Consider the following 17,007-nt stretch of genomic DNA (forward strand, 5'->3'; position numbering starts at 1 on the left):
GAGAGAGAGAGAGAGAGAGAGAGAGAGAGAGAGAGAGAGAGAGAGCTGTGGGCACAGTGACCTATATACTCTGCAGACCTATATTCCCTGCAAGATACAGTATCACACAGTAGCCCACTGTAAGCAGCTGCAGCTCTCCTCACTGACCTTGGAACAGATCTGGTAGACCTTCACTGGTCAGATTAGGATTGGGGAACACGGAGGAAGTATTTTGTATGATCCGACCCCTCAGATCAAAGAAGCAAAAGCAGCAGCTACAGACAGAAATGCTGGGCAATTCACTTTATCTTTAAACCAAAGTGTTATCGTGAGCTCGTTTGGACTGGACTGGAATATTGGAAACTGTCAAACAAAGCACATTTCTTAAGTTAAATGTGCTAAATTCAATATTTCATTCAACCATTGCCATGTTGAGAGCCGTGTGGAGGCAAACTCTCAATCATAGAGAAGCTCTGAATTTGGAATTTAGCCCCTTTAGGTTAAGTTATGTGAACTCATTCACAGTACCAGGCTTGGTTTTAACACTAGCCCCTGCATCACTGAAAATAACATGAGAAGGAGAAAATGCTGATGTGAAGCTAAAATCTTTCAACATATATTGTTTCCTCTCAATTCCCTCAATGTTGCATATGTGCAGTGTAACATTAACTCCAAACTTGTGTTGTGCCTCTAAAAGTGCATCCTACCTAAAGTGACATGCCAGATGGTTTATTACAAAGGACCATCTGAGAAGATGTCATTGGATTTTTTTTGGTAAAGGACAAGCACTTTCAAAACACACTTGACAGATGATCGGATATCAGGGCTGACTTCAACCGATCAGAACGCCAGTCGGGAGCCAAAATCAGTCGGGAGACGCAAAGAAAACATCTGTTTCATTTGTTCTTTGCTCTTCTTTCAATGAAGAAATACTCTCCAGTTCTGATATAACCAATGCAGCATCTATGCTAACTCTTTAGACGCTGCTGTTGAAGGAACAGTCGCCTCTCCATATCGTCACACACACCTAAACAACACCCGTAGCTGCCAGTAGCTCCAGGATACTGATTGGTCTGAGCCACTGTGGTTTGGACACAAACGCATTACTTAAAGCCTGGCAAGGTGGATTTTCGTGAGATCTCTTGATCCTGCGATTCCATGGTTCTCGCGTGATTGTGTGATATCGTGAGAATCCAGCTGCCGTGCATGGTAACATCATTCCCCTTGTTGTTTCTTTTACCACTGATCTGGTACATTGGATTGGGAAGAGGAGGTTAAAAACAAGCTTAAACCCTGTTAAAGCCTTCTTTGCCCCACAGCACCCATTCAGCACTGGGGTGTGTAACACCTTCCATATGTCATCATCCTTTAATATTTAGCAAACCCACACTCATCCCACCCCAAGGGGGATCCCTGCTTCATTTTCCACAGATAAGGGACATTGCAGAGAGACAGGGATGGTGAGAGACCGACAGAAAGCAAGAGACGAGAGAGATTCAGTGTTTGTGTGTGCCAGAGTTAATGTCATTATCTGTTACTAAGCGAGTGAGTAACTACGAGGTCCTCAGAGGGGTAGAAATATGAAACTGTGATGAGGAATGTGGGTCACGAGATCACACAGCAACATCAACTTGTGTATGTGCCAAATCAGACAAAACAAGTAATTTTTGCACTTTGAATTAGGTGCATTTGACAGTGTGTCAGTTTTTCTGTGTGTGTGTGTGTGTGTTGAAGTCCAAAGTCATTTTGTGTGTGCACGAGGAGTAAGGCATCCCTGCAGCATGTTCTGCACTCGCGTGAGCTTTCGCTACAGCTTTCACGCTACCTACTGAAATCCAGGTCACATAACACACACCGTCCATGAATCATAACGTAATATGTGTGTACATGTTGGTGTGTGTGTATTGTTTAAGTGTATGGATGCAGGTGGGTGTTACTCTTGCGTTGTCTTCTGTCTGTATCTACATATTTTCCCATGTCCAGTTCATTGCTGTGTGGGTTTAAATGTGTCCTATAGAGACATACATTGGGACATCACAATTAGAGCATATGGACGAGACTGATGCTAACTCTCTTTATCTCTCTGCTATAGATCTTTGTCAGGCACAGCATTTCCTTAACATATCTGGTTATAAATACAAGTTTGGAAATATGAAATTTAATTAATCATTAGTTGGTGATTAAATATGTCTAAAATTTGTTCTTTTTTAAATAAAACAAATATCCATTATTATATCCTGGAGCCTAAGGTGACGTACTCAAGTTGCATATTTCGTCTGACCAACAGTCTACAACTCAAAAGATATTCAGTTAACTGTTATATGAGACGAGGTAAAGCAGCAAATCTTCACAAATGACAACGTGGAACCAGTATATGTTTTAAAAGTAATCAATTAATAAAAAACTATTGCCAATTAATTTCCTGTCAATCAACAAATCAATCAACTATTTTTTTCAGCTCTACTTTCATATACAAGCACAAGCCATTTGCAGCTCTGTTATCAGCAGAATGTTCATTCATTATATCTTAATAACATGTATGTGCTCTATATTTATCTGCATCCACTTCTTTGCTGACCCAGTTTTACTCCAGGTTCATTCAAGTTTCCTCTTATCTAATGCAATCTAATCATATTCTCTACGCAGTAAGCTGCACAGACTTAAAAAGGAAAGGTGAAACCTTGGTCCATGGATGAGATGTTTGTGCATGATCCAAGGTTTTTACAGATCCAATGAGATTGCTTTTACCTCTTGTTTTATCGGCTGATTTTAATCAAGGTAGTGACTTAAAGAATGATGCAAATACAGGCAAATTAAATGAGCTTCCTGCACAGGAGGAAGATTGAAAGGATAGAGATTGAAAGCAGTTCAGAGTAGAAATGCAGCTCCTTTACATTGAAAGAAGAAAGGTGAAGTGGTTAAAGCATCTGTTAAGCATACCTCCTGGAGGCCTCCCTTTAGAGCAGATCTTCCACCAATTATCTATAAATCAGCCAATATATTGGCTTATATATTGTCATATACTGTACATATGTATATATAAATATATGTATATATGTCAGCGAAGTACAAGTAACAAGAAAATGCTGTATATAAATGCCAAATGTTGATTTGAAGTTAGAAACAGTGTTACTTTTACAACGTTTGTCCATTATAAAGCACTGACAAGGTCATTTTTCAAATCTAAAATGTTTGAAACAGTATAAATATTGGTCACATTACTTTAATAACCAGTTTTAATTAATATTGGCAGAGTCAGATTTCTTTTAATAGTCAAATATCAATATCAGTATTGGCCTCAAAAATCCAGCGTTTGGAACAATTTGGGAGACGCTAAAAGGAGCTAGAAGATATGGCTGGGGGAGGATGTCTGGGCTACTTGCTGCCTCAGGTTACAGAAAATGGATGAATCAATGTATGTATGGATCTTATACAGAAAGGTTAAAACATTTTGAACTAGAGGAGGAGAATTCAGACTTGGACTTGAGTGCACGATGCATTGAATTAGTCGTTCAATGCACTGTTTCCACTAGAAAAGAAGTACGGCTGTGATTTCGGTCCCTGGCTGTGCTGTTGTAGCGTACTAAGCACTCACTTGACTTGCAAGTCAAGTATATACAACTTTTTTTTACTTGGCACTTTGCAATGTAGAAAAGATGGTCACATCTTTTTCTATTCTAGAGTAGAGGGGCTAAAAGGTGGGGGATTGTGTACCTTGCAATCAATAAGATCACTGTCATAAGATCCGTTACATGCAACATTACACAGTCAATTTAAAGGAATGGGTTTGCAGGATATTATCTGTTACATGAAAACTCACTCATAGTAAAAAAAATGACTATGAATGATGTAAAGGCTTTGCACATACACCCCTGGTGTTGTGAGTTGTGCTGATTTGACATGAAGGCTTGCCGTTTTGCAGCCACAGCATTTGTAACCCAGAATTGTTAATGTGGTGAACTGGGTCAGGGCCTGTAGATTACAGAACCAGAGTGACATGGCAGCTGGGAGCAGAACATAAAAAAGGAAAAAATAAAACAATCTCCAAAAAATAGCCAAATGCTGTTAAATTTTGCATGTTTCTTTTTTTCTACCAGCCACCATTGCAGCCTCTATTAAAATGTCTCGAGGGTTCAGGAGGCTCTTTGGATATTTGGAATTAAAACTGTATATATGATCATGGGAACCAGGGGCAGAGCAACAGGGAGTGATGGGGAGCCTGGGTCTGTTTGCACGGGTCAGATCCTGTTTTAACAGGCTAAAGTACCCATCCTGCTGATTCTCTATCAAATATTCACCACCTCCTGCAGAGCTAACAGTTAAACACCAACCGCTAGCAAAGAGGGAGGGCAGAGGGAGGCAGGGAGGACTGGATGGGGGTTGGGGAGGTTAAGGACAATCATAATCCAGAGCAAAGAGAATGCCTGCTCCAATAACCAATCCTATTTTGGGAAAGGCCTGTCTCATCCCGCTGTGTCCCCGATCAAGAACGGCGCAGCAGCTACATCAAAAGATGATGCTTTTAGAGCAACATTTGGCCATTCTTTGTCTTCGTTCCATTGTACATCTGTGAACGAGAGCCGCGATGTGGATGTTCTTTGGGGGTAAAAAGGAAGGATTGAGACTCTTGAATTCGGGCCACAGAACCAAGTCTATTATTAGCTCCGTCTAAACGCTGCCAACTGGAGCGCATGTTATTGTGTGTGTGCCAAACACATCAGCCATCAAAAAAAACATTAAATCCAATGTGTGCATGTTGCTCTGATACAGATTAGTTGCGCACACGCACGTACACACACACACTCATAATGAGATTTAAACATTCAATTACATTATTTTGGCCGGAGGGTTGGTGTTAAAGGGCCGGGGCTGGAGCAGACGACCTGGCTTTGCCATTCAGACCAACGACAAGCTCTCCTGACGTCTGACATCCTGAAATGTGCATTTGTGCTCCCATAATGCTCTCCATCTATTCTAGCTCTCCTCCTGAGGCTGAATGTGTGTCAGAGATGAATTTTGCATATATATGAGGAGGAAGAAGAGGAGGAGGAAGGAAGGAAGGAACTGGGGTAGGAAAGTGGAGCATCATGTCCAGGAGTTTCTATCGATCCACGAAGGAGTGGATGAACCTGCACAGCTGCTTCACCTCCACTATGACCTTTATCTGAAAACTAATGCACCGTCAAGATGACATATAACAAGCAACTACAGCAGCTTTCATTCAGAAGTAATCTAATGCTGACAGTGTTTAAGATCATTAAATGTGTTTTCAGTCTGTAGAGTGTTTGCAATTTGCTTCTGTTTATACTGTTTACTAAAACAACAGTCCCCTTCACATAAATAATTAAACATTTTTTCCAAATCATCACAGTTTTCGTGGGAAAAACCTGTGTACTCGTGGCAACGTGGTAGCCTCTCTAAGGCCCCGACCATGAACAGCAACACCCGCGGTTTGAAATAAGCTGCAACCGCACCAGCATGGAGGGTTACAAACTTTTACAAATAGAGTCTTGTTTCAACAAAAGTTGACTATAAAAGAGGGGTTATGAATACAGAGTGCAACTTGTTCCTGTTTGTTGCTCCAGCGCTGTCAGCTGGTACAACCTCCTCTACCGTTGAGTGTGATTGCCTCTTCGGCTTCCAGCGCTGTCAGCAGCCGTGCAGGAGAGGCGCTCGGTGGTTCGCTAGGATTGTAAAACTCAACTATGACTAAAACATACACTTTTTATGTCTTTGACTTTGTGGAAACGGGATATTTTCTCATCACAGATGACGAAGAGGCTTTAAAATGTCTTGCAGGTAAAACATGAGACTCATATAGGAGGTGAGGTTTCTTACCTCTCCATAGTCGGTCGTGACGACAAGCGTTCCATCTCCACAGGAGTTGACCGTGGCGGGGACCAGCTGCTCCTTCTCTCTGACCCAAACACGGGCCCCCTGGATCACAGACACACACAAAGACTGAATTAAAGCAAACAGTGCGAAAAAAGTGTATTTGGTTACGCAAAGTGCTGAACCCCCTGCTGACTAGAGTGGCCTTCACGCCATGAAGCTAGGCTTGAACTTTATTCTTTAAACAACTATTAGTGCCACACTTTGTTACCTTAGAGCAGAGGCTGTCTGAGAATGTGCACACGTTTCCTCCTAGCCATTTGGAACAACTATAAACCTTTTTGATTTCCAACATGGTCCTACAACAACACACGGTACAAACTAGTTCTGTTCAAGCATAACCCGACCCTTGACTCTGACATGTATGTATGAATGTATGATGAGTGTGCATGGGTGAACAGACAGATGTCACAGATGTGTTTAATGAGAAACAAAGACTGTAACATCTGGACTTTCCACTAAGGTGAAGCAACAATGCTTGGCATCTGTGTGTGTGTGTGTGTGTGTGTGTGTGTGTATTTGTGTTGGGGGGGGGGGACTCAGGGTCAGAGGAAGTGTGCTCCTCCGAGACCTTTCCACACAGACAAAGCCCTCTTTCACAAAGTCACTGACCTCTGATCCCTAAAAAGGGGCACAGCATAATAGAGGATGGAAAGAGGAGGATACAGAAAAGGAAATAAGAAGAGGAGGCAGTCAACAGAGCTTCTGAAGTACTGTAAAGACAGGAAATGTACCATATGTCCTCCTATAAACTTGTACAGTTTACTGTATTGCTTTGAAATGTACAATAGCATGAGCTCTAGAGGATGTCAACAAATGTTGTAAATGACATGTAAATGAATTTCCTTTTTATAAAAATCACTCCTAAATACAATATCTAATGGGTTACCGATGCTCAGTAACTGACAATATTTTTGAGCTATTGAGCATTTAAATCACAGCATACTGTTAAAATTATTTTGCAGGGAAAGAGGGAAGTATTAACATAAAAGTGTCAACAAAATAAACAAAGTTTCCAGACTTGATTACTCAAGTCTTAAGCCTGAGAAGATGTTTGAGTCCTGAGAAGACTCTGTGGGACACCAGGTGTGTGCACGTGAATGAGCGGAGCAGCAGAGGAGAGCTGGAAATGAATTATTTTAGAAACAGATGGTGCCTCCCCCCCCAAAGCATTCCCTGGCAACTTTTATCTCTTTGTGATCCTCCCCGTCTCTCTCTTTCTTAGTCTTTCTGTCTTTTTCCTGCTCTCTTTAGCAATCTGACACACTCGCACTGATGATAATAGAAAACCAGTCCTTGCTCCAGGCTGTGGAGTTAATCAGGCAGAAATCATTCCCACACACATACAGTACACTATATATACAGACTGTTGGGTAGCTGAAGATAAGGCTTAGGGGGAAGAAAAGTCTGAATGCTTTTGGATACAAAGATTTAACTACGGGGCAACCTCATTTTTAGCGGCGAGTCTCTATGGATGGCAACATCCGTCTGATTCACCCCTTTGAGTCCAGACTGAACTATCTCAACAACTATTGAATGGATTGCTTTGAGATTTTGTACAGACATTCATGGTTCCCAGAGGATTAATCCTCATGACTTTGGTGATACAGCGGAGGCCTAAGGTTGACTTTGTATTTCACAGTACAATGTCTTGTCAACTATTGGATGGATTTCCATGAAATGTGGTAGACCTTTGTGTTCCCCTCAGGATGAATTGTTGTAACTTTGGCGACTTATCCTCCAGCGCCATCATCAGATCAAAATTTGGTTTCTTCCAACACTTTTAACGTTTAAATGTACTTTGTCTTTAGTGCTACTGAGCTAAAGTAGCTCGGTAAATATTTTTATACCAATTCATCTTGTTATAAGCTCCACCATAGATTGCCTCATCGAGGACAGTTTGAGTCTAAGATCTGAAGATATTCACTTCACGTTACATTTCCTGCTTATTTACTCTAATCTTTGCACAAACAAGCCTCATACATGCGATTTCACTCTGACAACTGAAAAATTCAAGAGCCTCTGCTGTTGGTTCCTCAGTAACTCCTCTATATATAGCCCCCCCCCCCCCCCTCATCCCTCCTATAGATCCTCTCTCTCTGCAGTCAGTCAGCCTGTCTCAAACTCCAGCTCGTCTGCCTGCCAGATTCCAGCACACAGAGCCATTATAATGATGGTGGTGCCGTGACCTGACCCAATGACCACCTCAGCCTAAGGCTCATGCTCACAGTTCACAAGTACTTTACTACATCATGTTTTAACTGATAAAATGACCTCTGACCCCACGAAAACCTATAATACTGGACTAGTGGTACATTTACACTTTCTCCCCCCTATTTTTCCTAATGCTCTCCGTAAATAAGAATATAATGCATGTTTTTGCTTTCTGCCTGGCTCCCTATCTGCCTCCTCTTTAGGTAAATTGGTCTCTAGTCCTGATCGATGTACTTTGCCTGAGCTACGTGCTATCTCTGGGGAATATGCAGCTAAGGAGACACAGAGGGTTATAAATGACCTGCCAGCATTACAACCTACACCCAGCAACACCTTCCTACTCCTCCTCCCCTCCCCCTGTCTATTACTGGCCCAGACAGACAGGAATGGTCATGCATGACAACAAACTCCAGTGCTTTCTGTGTGCTCGGAACTGCATGTATGGTAAAAACACTCCCTCTCCGTTTCTCACTATGAAATTCAAACCTAACTGCATTCAAACTAGGGCCTCCAGCTTTGTCCATCACCTTTTGGTCAAGCTCCATTAAACTTCAATGGTCACTTTATCCTCAAACATGACCCCTGACCTCATATCTTACACCATGCTCTCTGACCAACAGGAGTTGAAAGAGTACCAAAACATCCCACCCAAAGAATGCTATTCAATGAATTTCTTTGTGCATGTTAGGAAAGATTATTTGGTGCTTCTGTAGTTTCATGTCTTCTTCAATACAGCATGATGTTCATGTAGTAAATTGGGGTCTCATTTAGAGTAAAATAGACAATAAAGCAGGGTATGCTTTAGGATGCGGCCACCTTGTGGTTGACAGGTCACTGTCACAGTCTGGGAGTTGTCCGTGTTTTAGTCTTACAACTTGAACTCTCTCAGTGTGTTTTCAGTTCATGAAAGTTAATTGTAACCATTTTTGTTGCCTAAGTATGTCTTATTCATTCATTCATTTGGTTGTACATAACTCCACCCTCTTGTGTCACTTCTGGTTGCAAAAACCTAGATGGAGACGGCCAAAACCCAACATGCCGACAGCCAACGTGCCAGTCCAAAAACCAATGGGTGTCGTCGCAGTGACGACAACTTCTTATATACAGTCTATGTATAAAACATGCAAAATGCATTCATCAAGGCCTCTATACAGAGGAAGGTTGGCAGGTTTGATTATATTATCATATATTGAATATACCAAGAAGAAAAATGGGAGAACTATTAAGAAAATCCTGACCCTCTACTAATCTTTCATTACTGAGCATACAAAGGAGAGCATTCGACCTAGACGCCTGATCAGCAGTATGTTTGTGTGTGTGTGTCTGATAAAGGCCTTGTTTCTGCTCGGGCGATCACATGGACGCTCGTGCCATTTGATTGAGGCATCGCCCCTGAGACAGCGTCTGATGAAGAACCAACTCCCTCTGAGAGACTCTCACGCCCCAACGATCCCCAAACACAGGATTAATGTCTGCAGGCATACACATGTTCTTAACTTCAAGCTGCAGGTTCAACAGCCCCTCAACTGAGCTTCAATGCACCTCGTTAAATAAAAGCACACAAACAGCACATACCGTATGTAAGGGTCACTCTGAGTCAAGACGTGATCTACTACAGTGATAAATACTATCTCAAATATCCCCGTAAGTGTTTCAGTTGATATGGAAACACGAAAAACGGATTAAGGTAGAGGAATAGAAGAGCAGGGCACAGTCATTTAAGAGCAAATATCCCTTTACATTGTGCCATTTTGGGTTGTGTGAGACAAAAGTTCACACTCATGACAAAAATACGATCAAATCTTTGGTCAGTCCAAAGACAGTCTGCAACAAAATCTTGACAGTGTCTGAAATTTAGCCCCAATGTCTAACAATGTGACTGCTGCTACAAGCAACAGACCAACCAGAATACAACACAAAACTACACAAAATACACTGGCTGGTGGGCAAAAACGCATACAAACAAAAACAATGGAGGCGAAGTGAAGAAGGCGTCCGTGGTACTCTAGTGTCCCACAAATCATCAGTTTTTATAATTCCTCCTGAGGGGATCATTTAAGTAAATTCATTCAATAAATGATGAGTCACTTGAATTCAAAGCCACCTCATGGTGACGCCAGAGGGAAAGTCAAGGGATTGCCAAAGTCAGTAGGAGACATCCTCTGGGGACCACGATGTCTGCACAAAATGTCATGTCAACCCATCTCATGGATTCATGAGATATTTCAGTGTGGAACAAAGTGGTGGAATGAGCGACATCACCATCAAATACAGACATATGGCTTGCGGGCTAAAAGGTAGTAAGGATAAAGGTAAAGGAAAAAAGGAAAAAGCAGCACGGTCCCAGAGTAAAATACCAAGTTTTTAGGGAGTCTCAGGAGAAAGGAACATAAAGAATGACACAAACAGAAAGAGAGAAAAAGAGTAACCCACAGGAACAGAAGCAAGTGTGACAGCCTGGCTATCATCGACTGAGAGGAGAACAGGGGAGACAGACAGGAGACAGAAACTGGGAGAAAAGGAACAACTGTTATGAAAGTACATAAAAGTGAGAAAATGGGACCAAAGGTTACTTGAAACTGAGGAATACACAGAATGACACACGGATGAATAAATTATGACAGAAACAGCTGACCAGTCACCAGCTAATGGAAGGAAACTACAGACCAGCATGGAGCTGGGAGGACACTCTGGAGACTAAAGGTCAGGGGTGCATTTTACGATGAATTTGAATGGCTGTCTCTCTGGCTGGCTGAACTCATTAACTCATTGATTACAGTCACTACTACCACAATGTTAAAACAACAGTGGATACATATCCAGGACTCACTAAACACAACCAGCCATTAATAATTCAACATGATAATGTCTTCAATGCAACTCAGCTGCTTTTCTGTCTCCTTTCTTTTCTGTGTTGTGGCTCTTTCTGAAACCTCCGGCAATGATTCTGGCAAACGAGCATGTATTGTTTTTAACATTACATCTTACAGGAGAGTGGATGTGGGTGTGGTTGTTAAGTGCTTATGTGAGTTAATCAGGCGAGGAGGGGAGGGTCCTCTTGCCAATATGGTTCTTGTCCATCTTGGATGGAGGGCTTGTTTCTGTAGTTGTTGTTATATGGTGCCTTCAAGTGCAGTTGCTGTGATATATTAAAAAGTATGTTTTCTTTAGAGTATTATCACCTGAAAATAAGAATCATTGAGTTTTTGTAAGCTTAGAATGAGCCGTTTATTTATAAAGATGGAGCTGCTCCTCCTCACAGAGCAGCTGACATGTTTTTACAGTAACCCAGAACGGACAAGACCTGAGACCTCTGTTAAATTCATAGATGCACAAAATTAACTTATAAACAGTAAAATTGTTGTCATCATAACTTCACCTGTTGTGAAGGTCAGGGTTTTGGTGGCTGTAATGGTCTTTCTGTGCACTTGTGGTGTTACAGCCCTGTAAGAAGCATTGGCTGTGATGGAGCCTATCGTATAAGAAGCAGGTTAACTTGTCCATGATGTGTGAAAGGGACTCGACAACATCACTGAGATAAAGCTCTCCGATCCGTCTCCTCTGGTGCAGCCCGGCCTGTGTCAGGGACCTAAACTGTGTCAGTAATATTCCATTAAAGGTGATAATACAATCAGGACGGCGAGGCTTTCAGCAGATTATGGCGGCTGGAAGGAGAGCAACAACATGTGTTTGTGTGTGCGGGTGGGTGAGGGTCAGTATCACCTGTCCTATATGAGTCACATCTGTCAGTGAGAGAGATTACAGTTGAAATTTAACTAAAAAAAAAAACATCTGGGGGAATAAAGAAACAATTCTGGACAATTCTATATGTCAATATTTCCAAAACTGATAATTTTGTTGGTAATTGTTTGGTCATTTTCAAGCACCTATTATCTTTTAATCAAAGGTCTTATGGGATGGCTAACTATGATTTTGAGGAGAAAATAATCAGCAGAGAGAGTGAGTGCATTAAGTTCCCTGTTTGGCTGCTTTATTATTATTCTGGAAAATATATAAGCTTTAGACAGATAACCTGTCCTCATTTCCAAAACAAACACATGAATGATTTATCCAAAGTAAACCAGATCAGAGTATAATGCTAAATTACAAACAGGGATAAAGGCAGCAGATAGAATCAACTGTTAAGTGTGTGTGTGTGTGTGTGTGTGTGTGTGTGTGTGTGTGTGTGTGTGTTTGTACAGTGCAAATCCTCTTTGAGAGGCCAGTTTTGAGCAGTCTGCTAATTATCACATTCTCTCTGATCTTGGATTAAACTACAGTCACACACCCCCCACCCCCACCAACACCCTGGCAACAAGACTCCACGGCAATAGTGTGGAAACAGGGCACCATGGAAACAGCCTCACTCCTATAAGCACTGGTGGATGCTGGGTTCAGGAGGAGAGGATTGTGGGATATGGTGCCCTGTGTTCTTTAATTTGATCTAACTTCATATTTACTTTTATTCTATTTTATATCATTTATTTGTGACTTTGGGCTACACATATACATTTTAATTGACTTCGCTGTGTACAAGGTGGAAAAAGATGAATGTTTTTAGAGATAAATAAAAACGTGGTGATGCAAATTTATGACATTATGAGTCTCAAACCAATCCAAGTTAAAGTCATACTGCAATTTCATTTTAAATAAATACGTTGTAATGAATTATTAATTAATCTCAGAATATTGACAATAAAATGACTAGAACTATTTTGTCTATCAATTAATCATTTCAGTCAATGTTTAACAGAAGGGCCAACAATTTAACGGCTCTAGCTTTTCAGTGTTAGGATTTCCCATTTCTTGTTTTATATCATTGAGCCAATTTTGGTTTTCGACTGTTGGTCAAACCCAAAAAAAAGACATTTGAAGACGCCACCTTGGGCTTTGAAATGATGAACGTATTAACAGAGGAAGTAATCAGCAGATTAATCAATAAAGAAAAGAATCATTAGATGAAGCCCTATATACAGTAATCAGTATAGTTTAATCAATCAAACAGGCAACAGTTAAGTGCATAAGTATAACTCCTGCTCTCCAAATGCTAAGAAATCCTTTACTAAAAGAGAAATACTCATTGTTACATTTGCTGTTATTTAACTTTTTGTAGCGATTTATTATGATATAAATGTTCTGATTCTGATAGTGCCAAGTTCCATTAGAGCCCTTTTAAAAGAAGAGTAGGATTCTGGGAGATTTAGTTTAATTCACACACTGTAAAACAGCTTTAATTTGGTTTGACTGAAGCGGAGCTATACTCTCACACCTACACAAGCAGAACAAGCCGGAGAATGAGACAGGAGGGGGAGCAGGAAGGAGAGGAAAGACAGAGCAGGAAAAACGCCAGAAGGAGGAAGGAGACTGGCAGAGCAGCATCGAAAGAGGTTGGTTGACTGAGATGGAGACGCACCAAGTGTGGCCGCAGGGAGAGAGAGAGCATCAGAGGGAAGGGAAGAGGAGAGAAAGAGAAAGAGAGAGAGAGAGAGAAGTAAAGCTGATGCAGCTCCTGAGCAGAACAAATGTGTTTGGAGCTGCTGAATATAGGTCACACATCTCCAGTGACTGTTCCCATCCCTCCACTGAACCAGCCTTCCTGCAGCATGCACTTCATACAAAATCATGCATTTTTTTGGAACACAATCTATGGACTGCTAAATTCACGCCTATAAGCTTTTTACATCAAAATGCATTGCACAAAAGAAAGGACTGCATTTTTTACTGCAATTAGATGACTCCAACCGTGGTTCAAGCTCAAACACGGAAGCTGCTTTGAGATTTGCTATTTGTGTAGAGTGTTTCACAGCTTATATCAAATACAGAACGTATATGATTAATATTGTAGTGCTCTTTGCAGGAAAAAAATCAACTCAGTGAGAGAAAGCTCTTATTGCTCTACTACTGTCAGTATGTAGTGGCCACTCAACAAATTGCCTTTGAGTGGTAAATTATTTTTTTTACAGACTGAGGGAAACCAGAGCAAAGAAGAGGAAGAGGAGAGGACTGTGTACTTGCCAAAGACATGACAGAAAGAGAGGCTATAAACAGGCAGATATAATACAGCAACACGGCAGCAGGCTTCAGATAATGTGTCAAAGCTGTTCTTTCCACATTCACACCTGTCTATCTCCTGGTTATTGGCCCATGGTGGTTGTGCACCTGTAGTCCAGACCTATCACACACACACACACACGCACACAAAACACTAACACAAAATGCCACCCATCTTGCTCAGACACATGACATCCAGGCCGTCTTATGTTAATGAGACATACTTTACACTGTACTGTCATCCGAACACAGAGCACATAATGTCACTGAAACTACCATATTCCAAATCTAACCAAACTAGTTTGAATATGGGGGGATTATACAGTAGACTACTGCCACCTGACATTTCATGCTTGGCTGGTCGGCCAGCTATCATGTTTTCTGCCTGGGTTGAGAGAGAGAGGTCAGCTGTTCACTCTTTCTGGTTTAAAGGATAGAGACAAGTGGAAGAGCGCAGTGGTATGAAATAAAGATTGCAGAGCAATGAAACTAAGTGGATGTTGGACCGACACTTCCCGAGAGAATTGCTTACTCAGCTCTCCGCTGCATGAAGTCAGGTTTCTGGGTATCAGATGTGCAGTTTATGCAGGACTGCGGGCCTCAACATCATAACTCAATAAGTCACTCCATTTTCAGGTCTCACATGGGCTTTCAGAGTCTGTCCCTGCTTGGGATGCGGGGTTGGTGATGTGTGGTCTGTGAATCAATGCTATGATCAATATATTACACACAGACTGATGGGAAATGGAGCAGGAAAAATGGCAGTTGCACTTAGCAGTTGCTGCATGATCATCCGAACAGTTGTCATGACTTTTGTTATTGTTAAAATTACACATTATTACCAGGATTCAATCTGTTTTGTTCCCCAGCAACAGCCAGAAAATCCAGGACCTCGGACACCAGTGCTTGCCATGGACCTACCCACACAACCACTCACACACACACACACTGATAAATGGCATGACATCACTGCCAACGTGGAAGGCATTTAAACCCATATCAGATTAACTTAAGAGGGGGGAGGATAAGTAGCTTGGAGAGGACGGATATTGGCATCAAAGTCAGCGGACAAGACAGCGTTGCGTGAGACTGTGTGGATGCATGTGCCACTGAATGGTGCGCGTGGACCGAAACACAAATGAAAGGAGGAAAGAGGTAAGATGGGTTTGCAATGAAGACCCTACATGGAGGGGTAAAGGAATGGAAATACAGAAACCCCATCAGGCTTGGTTTTACAAGCATGAGAATGGTTTGTCAGATTAATCCCAGGATGCTGGAGGTGAAAGCCTGTGAGGCCTTTTTCCCCAGTAGGCAGTAGAGGAATGCAATGGGCTGAATTAATAACCTCTGATTTATATTCAGTACCAGTTGTTAACCATTTGTCTCACCTATAGCTTCCATCTACACACACACACACACACACACACACACACATATCCCTCCTCCTCCTTCACCCCCTCCTCAATTCTCGCAGCCGTGTTCCGACCCATATACCCACCCATAGATCCCTGATTGACAGCGCACTAAAAAGCACAGAAAGGCTGTCTAAACAGCAGCATGGTGTGGGAGGGCTGTTGCTGTGGGTCAACACGGTCTACCCTCCGTTAACAGATTGTCTTTAATCCGAGAGCCAGCTTTATGGATGCAAAAGCCCGTGTCAGCTCTCGTTTGGCCAATTTATCTGCAGCTCTGCTCTGAATTAATTCACCTAGCCGTCCGGCAGCCGGGCCCTGATGCTCTGCAGTGATAATAAAATAAACGGGGTGTTTGTTTTGAATCGACACATATAGGCATGCGGTTTAGACACAGGCTTATTGCGTGTGGGGGTGTGTTAGGAACTGTGAGGAATGGTTCCAGTCGATGGAGGCAAAGCAACACCTGCCGAAACCAAAAACCAATGGAAATCAAAAGACAAACAGCAAAAGCATCACGTTGGGCCGTGCATCGGTGCAAATGCATAGGCAAATGCACGCCGTGAAAGGCTTAATCTGTCATCGGTGTTCAGCTCCATAACTGTGACACATATTTCCATAGCTTACCTCTGTGAAAAACCCCTCCATCCTCCTTCTCCCTACTCCTCCCAGACGACGCGCGCCCGGCCCCGCAGAGCGCAGACACCGGCTCCGGTCTCGGCTGCACAAATCTCGCCGACGGAAGGGTGAGCGTGTTGGTCGGGATGGGGGAAAAGTAGCGGTTCCTCCGTGTTGGTGTTTCCCATTCACCGAGCGTTTGTCTTCATCTCCGAAATGGCTCAGTTGCTCAAACACACCTCGGCAGCGTCCGGGCTCTATGCGCAAAAAGCCACATGAGAAAAATCCAAGGAGGCTGTGATGAAAAATTAAAAAGGTCCACACCAGGGATCCGTTGGAGGAGCGCTAATTGACGCGCCCCGTGTTTCCAGGTCTGCCTCGTTTCAGCGTTCCAGTGTCTGTGTATGTGTGTGTGTCTGTGGATGCGCGTGTGTGCGTGTGAGAGAGGCTGTGGGTAGGCTATAGTGCGTTCGGTTGAGCGAGAGGACCAGTCCGGGGGCAGAGTGAGCTTTACGCTGCCCACCTCACACACCGACGGGGCGGTGCAGACACAGCCTCCTCCAATGCAAAACACACGCATTCAGCTCACACACACACACACACACACACCTACACACACGCACACACAGGGCAAATGAAGGGTGGTATAGGTTTTAAGTTCTGTTGCTGTTGTCAACGCTGACCACATCTGGAGTTTTTTTCTTCTTCAATCTGAAAAGTATTGAGGTAAAAAAGAAAACTGGATCACTACAGTAGTCACCATGTGTAAAGCCTTCCAGCGGGGAATAAGTTGCTTTGGTGGGTGACTACTAGAATAAATGAAAGAGCCCAATTACAGTTG

At 42.5% G+C, this 17,007-nt stretch overlaps 1 protein-coding gene across 2 annotated transcripts in view; it reads right to left on the reverse strand.

Moving 5' to 3' along the window:
• Window positions 1–16,691, reverse strand: part of myo10l1 (myosin X, like 1) — a 40,780-nt gene extending 24,089 nt beyond the window's left edge. For both annotated transcript variants that reach the window (XM_031847996.1, XM_031847995.1), the window contains exons 1-2: window positions 16,176–16,691; window positions 5,818–5,916 (exon numbers count right to left, since the gene is read on the reverse strand). In XM_031847996.1, coding sequence (XP_031703856.1) covers window positions 5,818–5,916; window positions 16,176–16,196 — 120 coding nt within the window. In that variant the 5' untranslated portion in view covers window positions 16,197–16,691. The remainder of the gene's footprint in view (window positions 1–5,817; window positions 5,917–16,175) is intronic.
• Between the last annotated feature and the right edge of the window lie 316 nt (window positions 16,692–17,007).

Source organism: Anarrhichthys ocellatus, unplaced genomic scaffold, assembly GCF_004355925.1.
Source record: "Anarrhichthys ocellatus isolate YVR2014 unplaced genomic scaffold, GSC_Weel_1.0 scaffold7, whole genome shotgun sequence".
Lineage (NCBI taxonomy): Eukaryota > Metazoa > Chordata > Actinopteri > Perciformes > Anarhichadidae > Anarrhichthys > Anarrhichthys ocellatus.